The sequence below is a fragment of the Saprolegnia diclina genome, assembly GCF_000281045.1.
Source record: "Saprolegnia diclina VS20 unplaced genomic scaffold supercont1.75, whole genome shotgun sequence".
NCBI lineage: Eukaryota > Oomycota > Saprolegniomycetes > Saprolegniales > Saprolegniaceae > Saprolegnia > Saprolegnia diclina.
Genome location: NW_008246142.1, coordinates 191,360 through 203,567, shown reverse-complemented (window position 1 = coordinate 203,567; position 12,208 = coordinate 191,360). Strand labels below are relative to the sequence as shown.

General features: G+C 59.3%; 9 protein-coding genes across 10 annotated transcripts in view; 3 read left to right on the top strand and 6 right to left on the bottom strand.

The window, feature by feature from the left end:
* SDRG_14670 (hypothetical protein) lies at positions 1-1,693 on the bottom strand. Its single transcript, XM_008620819.1, has 2 exons — positions 855-1,693; positions 1-808 (listed from the first exon to the last, which is right to left on the bottom strand). Exons 1-2 carry the CDS (start codon positions 1,652-1,654, stop codon positions 88-90), a joined length of 1,521 nt encoding a protein of 506 aa, XP_008619041.1. The 5' UTR covers positions 1,655-1,693; the 3' UTR covers positions 1-87.
* Positions 1,694-2,835: 1,142 nt separating this feature from the next.
* SDRG_14669 (hypothetical protein) lies at positions 2,836-5,848 on the top strand. Its single transcript, XM_008620818.1, has 7 exons — positions 2,836-3,291; positions 3,340-3,475; positions 3,523-3,891; positions 3,943-4,332; positions 4,391-4,552; positions 4,603-4,802; positions 4,853-5,848. The coding sequence occupies exons 1-7, from the start codon at positions 2,870-2,872 to the stop codon at positions 5,721-5,723; spliced, it is 2,550 nt and encodes an 849-aa protein (XP_008619040.1). The 5' UTR covers positions 2,836-2,869; the 3' UTR covers positions 5,724-5,848.
* On the bottom strand, positions 5,743-6,637 carry SDRG_14668 (hypothetical protein). Its single transcript, XM_008620817.1, has 2 exons — positions 6,042-6,637; positions 5,743-5,995 (listed from the first exon to the last, which is right to left on the bottom strand). The coding sequence occupies exons 1-2, from the start codon at positions 6,522-6,524 to the stop codon at positions 5,879-5,881; spliced, it is 600 nt and encodes a 199-aa protein (XP_008619039.1). The 5' UTR covers positions 6,525-6,637; the 3' UTR covers positions 5,743-5,878.
* Positions 6,638-6,685: 48 nt separating this feature from the next.
* SDRG_14667 (hypothetical protein) lies at positions 6,686-7,194 on the top strand. Its single transcript, XM_008620816.1, has 2 exons — positions 6,686-6,791; positions 6,845-7,194. The coding sequence occupies exons 1-2, from the start codon at positions 6,750-6,752 to the stop codon at positions 7,049-7,051; spliced, it is 249 nt and encodes an 82-aa protein (XP_008619038.1). The 5' UTR covers positions 6,686-6,749; the 3' UTR covers positions 7,052-7,194.
* A 331-nt stretch (positions 7,195-7,525) lies between these two features.
* SDRG_14666 lies at positions 7,526-8,279 on the top strand (the record flags this gene model as incomplete). 2 transcript variants are annotated; one of them, XM_008620814.1, is made up of 3 exons in its annotated part: positions 7,526-7,730; positions 7,782-7,914; positions 7,971-8,279. In XM_008620814.1, the coding sequence occupies exons 1-3, from the start codon at positions 7,569-7,571 to the stop codon at positions 8,237-8,239; spliced, it is 564 nt and encodes a 187-aa protein (XP_008619036.1). In that variant the 5' UTR covers positions 7,526-7,568. The 2 variants fall into 2 exon arrangements, with proteins under 2 accessions (XP_008619036.1, XP_008619037.1); XM_008620815.1 differs by having other exon boundaries at positions 7,569-7,730; positions 7,971-8,239.
* Positions 8,213-8,856, bottom strand: SDRG_14665 (hypothetical protein). The gene is made up of 3 exons (XM_008620813.1): positions 8,689-8,856; positions 8,381-8,640; positions 8,213-8,326 (listed from the first exon to the last, which is right to left on the bottom strand). The coding sequence occupies exons 1-3, from the start codon at positions 8,829-8,831 to the stop codon at positions 8,316-8,318; spliced, it is 414 nt and encodes a 137-aa protein (XP_008619035.1). The 5' UTR covers positions 8,832-8,856; the 3' UTR covers positions 8,213-8,315.
* Positions 8,857-9,318: 462 nt separating this feature from the next.
* SDRG_14664 (hypothetical protein) lies at positions 9,319-10,000 on the bottom strand. Its single transcript, XM_008620812.1, has 2 exons — positions 9,583-10,000; positions 9,319-9,533 (listed from the first exon to the last, which is right to left on the bottom strand). Exons 1-2 carry the CDS (start codon positions 9,931-9,933, stop codon positions 9,411-9,413), a joined length of 474 nt encoding a protein of 157 aa, XP_008619034.1. The 5' UTR covers positions 9,934-10,000; the 3' UTR covers positions 9,319-9,410.
* Positions 10,001-11,190: 1,190 nt separating this feature from the next.
* SDRG_14663 (tRNA (cytidine/uridine-2'-O-)-methyltransferase TrmL) lies at positions 11,191-11,829 on the bottom strand. The gene has a single exon (XM_008620811.1). The coding sequence runs from the start codon at positions 11,785-11,787 to the stop codon at positions 11,323-11,325; it is 465 nt and encodes a 154-aa protein (XP_008619033.1). The 5' UTR covers positions 11,788-11,829; the 3' UTR covers positions 11,191-11,322.
* Positions 11,830-11,945: 116 nt separating this feature from the next.
* SDRG_14662 (hypothetical protein) overlaps positions 11,946-12,208 on the bottom strand; it is a gene marked incomplete at its 5' end in the record, with an annotated part of 466 nt that continues 203 nt past the window's right edge. Inside the window, one exon of the mRNA XM_008620810.1 lies at positions 11,946-12,206. Coding sequence (XP_008619032.1) covers positions 11,972-12,206 — 235 coding nt within the window. The 3' untranslated portion in view covers positions 11,946-11,971. The remainder of the gene's footprint in view (positions 12,207-12,208) is intronic.

Here is a 12,208-nt window from a genome sequence, read left to right as displayed (position 1 = left end):
GTGGTACATGGGCATAGGGGAAGACGTTGATGGCGCGTGATAATAAGAGGATTTATGGGTGGACAACTGTCGAGTCGATACCGCGGCTTAGGCTGCGGTTAGCGGCGGGTGCGGCTGCAATGACGCCCGCTGCGCACTGAGGCGGCTTGCGACCGACGAATTCCGCGCTGAGTTGGAGAAGAAGCCGCCGGCAAACGAGTTGCTTGTAAGTTGGATCGAGCGCGTGCCAATGTAATGGCCGCCGTTCTCGGGCGTTGGCGTCATGTAGCCGAGCGTGACCGTGTGGCGGCTGCTGCCGGCCTCGCGGACTGATGGCACGTCGGGCACGGGCAGCACCGGGTCGATTTGGAAGGCCGTGTCGTTCGTGATCAGAACGATCTCGAGGTTCAACATCGTGGCGGCGGCGTAGAGCTCGGCAACGGTCGCCTGTTCGTCGATGCAGTCGCCAAACGTTTGGTAGCGCGTCTTGAGCTCGTTGACCGGCGTCATGAGGAACGCACTGAGCGCGTCAACGTGCTCGAGGGCGAAGAGACTCAGCTCTGTGCGCATCTTGGCGGCAGCCGCCATGCGGCGCGGCGCGACGCCGTCCGCCGACCCGACGTTGACCATCGACATGTTGGCCGGGTACTCGAGAAAGCACTCCCATTTCATCGGGAAGAGCTCGTAGACGAGGCAGTGGAGGAAGCACGACCCGTCCGGCGGCATGCCCACGCCTTGCAGCCCCGCGGCGCGAAGCTCGAGTTCCATCTTGCCGCGCTCCTTCTCGACGATCGGGTTGACGTGCACGGGCACAGTTACGGCCGTCAACCTAGTCGACAGATGAGTCAGAGTTATGTTGAAGACGAATGACGTACTTTTCATTCGGGTCTTCGGGCACCTTGTGCAAGCTGTCGTTGGCGCGGGCCGACTCGAGCGCTGCAATCAATGGCGCGGCGCTGGTACCACCGACCGACGACCGCGCCGAGGGCGGCGGGACAAAGCCCGCGGACGCGCCGGCAATGCTCTGGCGCTGCATGAAGCTCTGGTTGAACTGCTGCGGGTTGATGGGCACGAACGAGTCGTTCGCGCGGTTCATGTCGGGCTTGAGCTGGTTCCCACCGAGGAAGCCCGTGCCCGACCAGCGGTAGTTGGCCGAGAGGCTCATCGAGGCTACGTTGGGTTTAGGGCGCTGGAACATGCCGCCGCCGGCCCTACCATCGGCAGAGCGCGGCTGTTCCGTGATGTTTTGGCCAAAGCCATTGACGTAGGCGACAAACGTTTTGAGCGACTGCGACTCGATCGATGTGACGTGGAACGCAACGACGTCGGGCGACTGCACCACGAGCTTCATGTACGCCTCGAGCTCGACGCGGCGCGCGTCCAGGAACGACGGCTGCAAATGCGTGCGGAAGAACGTTCGGCGCCGGTGCAGTGACGGAAACTTGATGCCCTTCATGTGGTTTGCATTGCGCTTCCGGAGCTGCTGGTCGAGCGACCGGAACATCGAGAAGGTGCGCCACACACTCCATGTGCTCGTGCAGCGGGACCGCGTCCGCTCTGAGAAGAAGCTCACGCGCACGACCACTTGGTACTCGGCCTTGGTCGTGATGCGCACGTCCTCGACCGTCACGTCGCATGCATACGGCTTGGAAGCGTCGATCTCGTCGCTGTGCATGGCAAAGTCTCGCGATAAATAAGCTCTGAGCGAGGGAAGCGTTTCCATCGAATCCGGCCCGTCTGATAGGGCATGCATACAAACATCCATAGTCGCACGGCGAAGGTGCGAAAATATCGGCTAAGTGCGCTATAGACACACGTCAGGTGCGGGGTTATAGCGCACTTAATCGGACGAGGACGCTCAATCGTTCGAAAGCGCCGGACCGCCTCTCGGTAAACCTCGCTATTTTGACCAATCAGACGCGCCAACGCCGCGATACTCACAGTCGTGACAGCGCGCCACGCCATGGCCATCGGCGCGGTCGGCGCGAAAGGGCCGCGACGCAGTCGGGCGCGGCACTCTTTTGGCGGCCATGACGCGCTGTGCGTCCGAGGCCCCACGTGGCCGCGGCGAACACGATCGCTACGTGCGTGTGTAGAGGCGACGAGTGTGACTCGCGCGCGTCACTCACAGAGCGACTAACGTCACTCATTTTCCACGGACCGGACGCGACTATCCGGCGCTGCGACATCCACGAGGGCCTGCGGAAGAAAGAAGCGGCGGTGCAATGAGGGGTCGACGACCTCAAGTAGCTGCTTCCGAGGTCATGCCGTTGTACAGTGCAGGTAGCGCGGAGGATGTGGCTCGGTAATGCAAGCGTCGGGTACCCAAGAAGCTACAGCAGTGCAAGCACCCAACACAAGATCGCGTAAAGACGACGGCGCTTGAGCATCGCACCAAGCACGCATCTTTGATAGCCAGAGAAGAGGCAGCACCGCCACGGGCATGTCTCCTCGCAGAGCCTATAGCCGAGCTGTAGACGGCGTTGCACTGTGCATCGCTAGGCCTCTGTTCTAGGGCAGTGTCGACTTGCGGTAGGCGTAGCTTGCTGCAGTGTCACGTTCACCAGCGGAAGTACAAGTCACATTCGTACCCAGCATGACTAGAACGTACACTACGGGACGCCCCTGTCGAGTTCAGAAGACATCGCTCCGAGCTACGAGCCATGCGCTTCCTCTCGCCGCTTGAATTGGGTTCTGTCGACTGCGCCGATCGGGACTTGCCCAACATCGGCGACATAGATGCCACGTATGCCCTCCTTCCAGAGGTGGGTCGCGTGCGATTGGCCAATAATGCAGGCGATCGGCGTCGGATTGGTACAAAAGGATGCATGTCACGCGGTGATTGGTGCAAAGGACCAAGATTTCGGCAGCTTGGTCGCCATTTCTCAAAATGGGTCGTCCAGCGCCGTCCAAGGGCGCTGCTTGGGGGAAGCACTACTTCATCCTTGGCAGCATCGCGCTCCTCGCGCTCTGTGGCTACCTCAATGCGACCTTCTACATCCAGAACCAGTCGACGTCGCAGCTGCGCCACCATACCAGCGGCGGCTACCACAAGGCGACGGCCGAGATCCCGCACCTCGTCTTCACGTCGACGTGCGCCAAGCGCGACGTGGTCCGCGCCAAAGTGTTTGCCTTTACGCTCCGCGACGTCGGCTACAAGGGTCAGGTCACACATATCCTGCACAACTGCGGGTCGCCCGAGTACCATGGGATCTCGAGCAAGGCCAATCCGTACAACGTCACGTACTTTCACGCGACTGCCGTCAAGGGCTCGACCGCCAAGGAGCTCAACCCGACCGCGCTTCTCGCATGGTAGACCGCTTGCATATCTGCATGCCGTGCGCTGAGGCAAGCGCGTAGGCTCGACACGGTGACGTTGCCGCCCAACGAATTTGTCGCGATCTTTGAGGTCGACACGATCTTTACGCGGTCGCTCGACCTGCCGACCTTGCTCGCCGGCGCCAACACGATTGAGAACCCGACCGCTGTCGCCCAGGTATGTCTTCTAATTGCTATCTTCCGTCGCCGACATCGCACTTGTAGGATGCCGCTTGGTACGACGCCGACGAGCCGGCCAAGATCATGCCCGTCGAGCTCCTCGAGAAGGCGGTGGGCGTCTCTTCCAAGGCGCTGCAGGTCGAGGACTGGCGCGACTTTGCAGTGCACGCGCCGCTCGTGCTCCACGCCAAGCACATTGGTCCCGTGTTTGACCGCGTCGTCGCGATCGCGCCGCAGCTCGATGCCAAGCACAAGCACTTGGCGTACGCCCTCGCGAGCGCCGAAGTCGACTTGCGCCACGGCGTCACGGGCAGCCTCCGCCTCTCGCGCTACAACTCGTTTGCGGAGAACTGGAACTTTGTCGACGTGACGCGATACAACCCTGCGAACGCGACCATTTCGCCGTCGTTGCCGGTACATTTGGTCTCTTTCTATATGGTATTGACTCGTAGGCGTCGAGCGTAGGAGTACCCGATCTACCCGTTCTCGCTGCGCACGGCGACGCTCAGCTTGCCGCTCTGGGCCGGCGGGAAGGGCTTCAACATGATCGACACGCTCGTGCCACTCGACTTTTTCGACTGCAACGCGTGGCTCCTCGAGCCGCTCCCGCTCTCCATGTGGTACTATGCACAAAACACCTTTGGGTGGGAAGGCCTCTCGACGATCCTTCGGACGCGCCACACGGTCGCCGTCGCCGCCGCCTATAGCGCGTACAACCGCGCCGCGCTCGACCACAAGCGCCGCAGCTGCAAGGCAGGCTACAATGAGAACGCGCGGCTTTCGCTTCTTCCTGAGAATCCTCTCTCGTCAGCCATTTCCAAGGCCGCGCACCTCAGCGGCAACGAGCCCGCGACAGTACGCTTTTCCCTATTGCTCGGTTTTCGACTCGATAGATTGATATGATTCGATGTAGCCGACGCACCACGATGCGCTCCACTTTGTCTTTGCGTCGGGCTGCGCGGCGTCGGACCATGTGACTGCCGACTTGCTTTCGCAGTCGTTTGCGCGCGTCCAGCAACCCGGTCAACTCACGCGCCTTGTTTCGGGCTGCACGACCGCAGAGCAAGTGGCGCAGGTACATATACTTTTCCATGCCTCCAAGTTCTGAGTGCCACGTGGCATTAGGTACGCACGCGTACGGCACGCGCCATGACTGTGCACTTTATCCCAACGCCCATGACGACTATCAATGCGTTCGACGACTGGCTCGCCAAGTCCAACGTGCCGCTCGCCGCCGATGCGATCGTGGTGCTTCTCGCGTCCGACTTTGTGTTTTTGCGCGCGTTCCAACCGGACGGGGACATTCCAATTGTCTCAACGCTGGCGTACGTCTCTTGCGATCTGCATACCTCGAGGTCCTCATGGTCGATTCTAGGATGGACCCGGAAGAGCAAGACGAGACGCTGTTCGAGGTCCTCAACGGCTTCAAGCAGGCCAAGCCCGTCTTCCTCAACACGGTGGGCGCTGCGACAGCAACCAAGCAGCTCGGCGGCTTTACCGTCAAGGACAACATTGTGCTGGCGCAGAACCAGAACGCGCACTTGCAGCTCTCGGCCGCGGACGCTGCCGCGCTCTGTCCCGACTGCAAGGTCTCGGATCCCGCCGAGCAGCTCAACATTGGGTTTCCGTACGTTGTGACGATGAAGACGCTCAAGACGATCATCAACGATGCAACCTCGCTCGCTGCCGCGTACGTCAAGCGCCAGCCGGGCGCCGGTGGTGTCGCGTCGGCCGCGGGGCTCAACCTCGCGCTCCGGAAACATACGATTGACGTCTTGCGCCTGGACAACCTCCTCTTGGACGCGGCGTCGAGCGGCCCCGAGTGGCTCTTTGCGACCGCGCGCATCAAGGTCAACAGCTTCACGACCAAGCACAAGCTCGAAAACCCGTGCGCGGACAAGCTCCTCGTCCCCGGGCCCGCGCCTTGGTTCCTCCGCGCCCAAGGGTTTGTGCACGAGCAGTGGCGCTTTGACGCGACGCTCTTGCCCGACAACGTCTTTGCGTGCGACATGTGGCTCCTCAGCGAGCCCGGCGCCGAGGTGTGGGCGCAGGCGCTCGCGACGAAGGACGACGCTGTCATGCGCCACACGTACGGCATTTGCACGGGCATCAAGACGTTCAATGCGCTGCTGGAAGACGCAAGACGCGATGCGTGTCGCGCAGGCTACAACCGCAACAAGCAGCTGCAACTCGTCTCGCCGCGCGGCGACGCCATTATTCGCGTTGGCCATCAGTCGACCGTCTAAGTTGCTAGAAAGACTCGACGATAGTAGAAGTGGTGGTGCGGGTGTGTCCATGCACCGTGATTCACTGTTCCGGCGTTGCGCTGTGTCGACGGCCCAATCACAAACGAACGTGATTGAAGTTCCTAGTTTCCAAGCGCACTATACAGGATGAGCGCTTAGTCGGTCGAGACCTTGACGAAGCGCCGCGCTCGCCGAAGACGCAGCTCGTAGACGTGCAAGATGGCGTACATGGCGAGCGGCAGCATCGTGAGGGCGACAGCGACCGTCACAACCTACGCAGCATGATGTACTAGGCTGCATGTGTTTAGTTAGTCGTACGGTCTTGTACTCGTCGGGCACTTCAATCTGCAGGTAGTAGATGCCGACGCCAATCGCCGCCCAGAAGAGGAGCACGAGTACTAGGTCGAAAAAGTCGGACGTGTAGAAGCGCCGCACCCACGGTACGTGCGGCTCGGGCGTCGCCACCATCTCCATGCGGTAGCGTCCGCGGGGTAGCGTCGCTGGCCGTGCCGCCTTGGTACTCGTCGTCGTCGACTTGGTTGGTTTCTTCGACCAGAAACGGCCCACGCGTCGCTGCTTGGTCGGCGCCGGTGCACGCAAGACGTCGACGTCGAGGACGTTGGCCTCGTTGTCCGACTCGGAGCAGCTCGCTTCGTCAATCCAATCGTCGCCAGCTACGGCGGCCGGTGCCAGAGTCGTCGCCATCCTGCGAAAGGTCAGTTTTGAAACGGTGTTAAGCTGACGTCGTCGGTGGCCATGGACACCAGTACTAGCTGCGTCGGTGGCTGCGTCGGTGGCCATCGGCGCGGCGCCACGCCGTCATCCGTGTGATTACACGTGCTCGTCGCGCAGGATCGCGAGATCGTGGTCATTTGGACCAATCCACGGCCGCTGGCGCGCATTTCTACCAATCACAAATGCAGAAGTGGCAGGCGCCCGTGTGATTGGTTATATCTCGCTGTCGGGTTTCGGGCCAATCGCAGACGGTCAGTGTGGAAAAGCCAACGTGACAAAGAACCTTCCAAGATGCACTCGTCGCTGGACCGCCCGCACCCCGAGTGCCAAGAGGTACGATCAGATCGTAGTTGGAGCCGCCGAGCCTCATGGATGGACGCTGCTAGATTGTCGATGCGCTGCGCATCTGCCATGAAGAGAACCCGTTTCTCAAGTTCGGCGGCGCCTGCAACGACATCAAGGCCGCCTTGAACCAGTGCTTTGCCAAGGAGACCCACCACCGCCGTAAGATCAACCTCGAGAAGGCGCGCAAGTTCAACAAGATCTACGAGGAAGACAAAGACGAGCGTCGGAAGGCGGCGTCGTCGGCCTAAGTGCCCGTGACCCCATTAGAGTTTATAGAATCAACCCGTGACGTTGCTTGCTTGACATGCTTCTCTGTCAACAATGCGCTAGATGATGTGTTGCTCGCTGCGAAGTCAATCGGCCAACTAAGGACGTGGACAGCAGCCAAGCGGTAGGACCAAGCCTTTGGCTCGCACACATGAGGAGCGTAAACACGACTTTGCTCCAGAACCATCGCATGACGACTGGGACCTGTAGCTCAACTAGTCCGCCAACGCTACCGCTCTACCCCAAGTCGTCAAGCCGCCGACGTTGAAGCTCTCTTTGGCAAGCAAGTGCGTCAAAGGTCGTGATGCTGTCGCTGCATACTGGACTGTCCGTGGTTGCGAAGGCTTCGTTCGACGCCGCCATGATGGTTCCAGCCTGCGACATCTAACACGTTCTAACACGTCTCGAAGCCGTGACGCGTTATAACGACACCTTGGTGCGGCCAATCGGAAGCCACGGTTTCCAGCGACCGTATCTTCGGTCGGGCGAAGCGGCGCCATGCCTCAAGTCCACGTTCTGGGCGAGCTCGTCGGCGGCGCGCAGTACGATCGGCAGAGCTTGTACTGCATTTGGCGGCTCGTCAAGGACGACCACTACTGGAGCATCGTCCGCGGTGAGGACAAGGGCCAGACCCAGCTGGCCACCATGGAGGCGGCGCAGGTAGTACCGGCGAATGCTCGTCTTCCATCGAGGTCTCATGAGGCCCTCTAGCTTGGTGCGTGCGGCGTCGAGATGCTTTGGGCGCACCCGATCGACATTCATCTGGCAACGTCGTCGATCACGGGCTGGCCACAGATTGCGGTCGAGGTCTGGCACATTGACGCGCACGACCGCAAGGAGCTATGTACGCGTCATCTCTAGTAGTATTGTGTACTAGTAGCATCATGTCGCTCGTGCTAGGCGGATATGGCACCTGCCGCGTGCCCACGACGACAGGCTGCATCTCGGTCGAATGTCCGACGTGGCGGCCCATCGGCAACGCCAGCTCCATCACAGATCGTCTATGCACCATGTTCTTTGGCGCCCCCCGCCTCGTGGACCCCTCGATCGTGCATACGGGAGGTTCGAGTCGCTACGATCTCTGCACCGAGACGACAGGCTACGTCGTGCTCGAATTGCAGGTGCTACTGAGCGGCTGGACACGACAGACAACGTTCGGCGCTTTGTAAACCACGTAACTTAAATCGCTCACGACTCATTTGAACTGCACGAGATGCTAGCGATGATCAAATCGTGGATCATACTTTACTGCGCCACTAATGCACACATCTGCATGAGACAACGACCTTCAACACGTAGAGATGACGTACGGTGCTGGGCGCAAAATGCCTGGAGCTGAGGCACAACGCGGGCAGAGAGCGTCGGGAATACGTATGTGATCATGCAGTAGACAGGCACCTTCTTCTCGACCTTGCAAAGCGCAATGCCCTCGCCTTCTTCCTTGGCCGGGTCGCCCTTGCGCCCATAGATGAGCGGCGGGTGGAAGCGATGGACGTCATATTGCTCGTTGAGAAAGACGATACCCGTGCCCATCGTCGTGTCACGGTCGTCGTAGAGACGCAAGTACGCGCTACGGGCAGACCATGAGCCTTCACCTGCACTGGCATGCACGGGCTACCTGATCTCGCCATCAAGCGGCTTCACGGTACCAGCGATGAAGTTGCCTTCGTGGTCGAACACGATCGCCTTCGTCCACTCCTTCTGCGCCTTCATGGCGTCGACGAGGCCGACCACATCCGTCTCGGGCGGGACTGCTGCCATCTTGGGGTCCAAAATGAAAACACGTGAAACGCCCATTGGCCAAAATAAGAGCGTAAAAGTGGTGAAAATACCGTTCTTTTCAACATTTCCCGGAAATCATGCTCGACCGACAAGGTGCCGAGAAGAGCGCTGGCGAAGTCGACTGCCCGAAGCGATGGGTACGTTCTTCCTCGTCGTCGACCGTGTTGCACATAGAAGCGCGTGGCTACCTGCGATCTTGGCTCTTTGCCAGCGATAAGGCCCGCGTGAGGATGGAAGGGTCCGTCCAGCTGGGCGCTGTCGCTTGCGCCACCGTCTTCGCGTACCGAACTGGCGTCGGAAGTACCAGAGCGAGGCGCTACATCGGTGCTCGAAATGCAGACGATGGCAGGCAAGCACAGGCATCTCGATTCGTATTCTCGACAGAAGGCCGAGTAGGTGGGCACCTGGGCATTTTCATCGCAGCTTGCCGTATCAGCGCATGGCGCCGGAGGGTAGACGCAAGGCATATCTTCATGCAACAACAATCGGATAGCTTACATTGATCAGAGAGTTACTACGGCGCAAACCGTGGCCGGCTATCTCTGTTCGACGCGAGCTTTAATCACGCTTGATGGTGTAGCAGGCAGCGCCAATGCCAACGACACCGGCCGCGGCCAAAAGGCCCTGGCTCGACTGCGCGGCCTGGGACACCGTGAGCATCTCGGGTTTCTGGCTCCAGACCTATCCATGCCATGAGCCACATATTCGAGAGACGACAAGGATATCGTACGGCGCCACGGATCGCGTTGAGCGAGTGGTACGTCACGGGGAAAGCGACGCAGAACTTGGAGAGGGGCGCGAAGAACGGGATGATGTCCTGGGCGGCGTAGATCAAGGCCGGGACGTCAGCGCCGACGAGCGAGACAAAGGCCGCCGAGGCGAAGCCGCCCGTCAAGGCGACGCCGGTCGCACGGTTCGTGATGGACGCGATGGCCGTGACCGGGAACGCGTAGATTTCGACGTGCGGCGAGACGGGGCGACCGAGCTTCGCCTGGCGCTCCGTGTAGGAGACCAAGCGGACGTGGGCCGGCGCCTGCGTCTTGACGGCCTTGGCCAGCGCCTTGGTGGTTTGGAGCATCATTTTCGTCTACGTCGCCTCTTTCTGTCTCCCCCAAATGCTTTGGAACTCCGACGAATGTTTCGATTAACCGGATAGCGATCGTCCGGATACGCGTCGTCAGTGGTGGAAACCCCCGTACATGCGTGTGTGCGTCACGCTAACACGATTTCGATTGCCTTCATCGCAAATGGTGTGCGACTTGTGACCCCACAAGCGGGTCCAAGCTTCTAAGCTAAAGGAGCTATTTCTTGCCAGCGCCAAGAAAAGCGGCCGTAGCATAATTGCAGACCTACTAAATCTTGCTCTACCCAAGACGTCACAACCACCCACGTACACTGGTGCGGAAGTCCTGTTGACGGCAAGGTCAAGCGCGCAAAAAGAATGTTGGTGGGTCGCTGCCAAATCAATGCACGGGAGCAAGGTCCCTCGCGACGGAGACAAGCAGTCGCAGCCCGTCCACTGGGAAGGGCGATTAGATGAGATCGAAATTGGAGACTCCGCACTCCAGTGCCATTGTCTGCAGTGGAGCGCTCGAGATGGCTCTAACGTTCGAATTGATAGATCATCCTGGGTTGAGGTAGCATGCACTCTTGTCCTCATGTCACCGTGGTTGTGGACTGGTGGCACGTGGCTTTCAAGTCACTTGAGATGTAAGCTTTGCAGACGAAGTGCCAAGCGCGGACTGGAAAGCGTCGCTACCACTGCTGTCGGTACTAGAAGTGTTCCATCCGCTACCAGAGTTTGGGTAGTCATTCTCGTTGTCTGTGACTGCCTGCGTTTCGTTTCGTGTATTCAAGTTTCTCCGCATTCCGAGTACCCTTTGTGGCAATGAGACCAAGCGTATACATATAGAGGCTGTAGTGGTGGTGTGCAAGCAGCGTGCAATGAGTACGTACCTCAGACTTGCCTCGTGTTGCCAAGCCGAGCTCTTCCTTCTCAACGAAGCCTTTGTATGCACAGAGACTTGCTACAGATGCTGCTTGTGTTCACCGAGCCGTTCGAGACGCTTGCGGCTCCAGTTGAGGTGCAAGAGCAGGTCCTTTCACTCCCAAGCATCGCAACGCTTGAGAAAACCAACGTCTGGACTCGGTAAGGAACCTTTTGCGACTACAGTAGTGTCCACTGGAAGTCGTGGTGCAAGGCGAATATCAAATGCGTGAGCTTGTCGCACATAAGATGGCATCAATTCCACCATCATACCAAGGGCATAGAACCCGGATTGTTCTTACACCCTTGATCGTCCTGTGGCCCATGGATAGAAAAGCCTTGCTTCTTGTGGGAACATGATATACCTTCCACACCAACGACACAACGCGCCGTGCCAATTGGGCTCGAATGTGCAGCAGTACTGATGGGTTTGGTCGAATTGCACACAGACATTTTGTGCCTTTGAGATGCTTAGGGTTCATGTTACACACCGCCGACGAAGTCGTGCTGTCGCCACGCTTCGTAGCTTATGATAGACACCGAGTTGGCGAGGTTCATGCTCCGCGCGCCTGCCATCATCGGAATGCGAATGCGGTGCTCGGCCGGAATGTTGTTGCGGATGTCGTCCGGGAGCCCCGTCGTCTCGGAGCCAAAGAGCAGAACGTCGCCTGGCTGGTACGCAATGTCCGTGTACGGTCGGCTACCTTTGGTCGTACACGCCAAGAGGCGGTGTCCGGTCACGGCGGCGCTAAACGCTTCAAAGTCCTTGTGGCGCCGAATGGTGGCCATGTCGTGGTAGTCGAGACCCGCGCGCCGCACGCTCTTCTCGTCGAGGCTAAAGCCGAACGGTTCGATGAGGTGCAAGATGCAGCCGTTGTTGGCCGCAAGCCGGATGATATTGCCGCAGTTGGGCGGAATCCGCGGCTGGAAGAGCGCGAGCTGGAACATCGCGGCCGACACCACTCGAAGCAAAAGTACACTCAATGCCCATTGGTGGCAATTGGACCAATCAAACGTCCGTATTTGAATTTGGCAACCTCAGAGAAGTCGGTCGCATTTGAGGTCATCACAACGACTTTGAACCGCTTCCACCTTTTACTCTAAAGTGCAGAATGGGTTGATACATTATGATTTACTTGTGCTGATGGAGCAGCCGCTTGAGACCCGTGGGGTCGGCGCCCGTCATCGTATCAATCTTCTTGCCGTTGCGATAGAACTGGAACGTCGGCATCGCTCGGATACCGACGGCCGCCGACAGCTCGTCGCTCTCGTCGACGTCGACTTCGATGAACGCTGCTTCCGGGAGGTCCTTGGCAAAGTCACGGAAGATGGGTTTGATGTACTGGCACGGTGGGCACCACACGGCGCT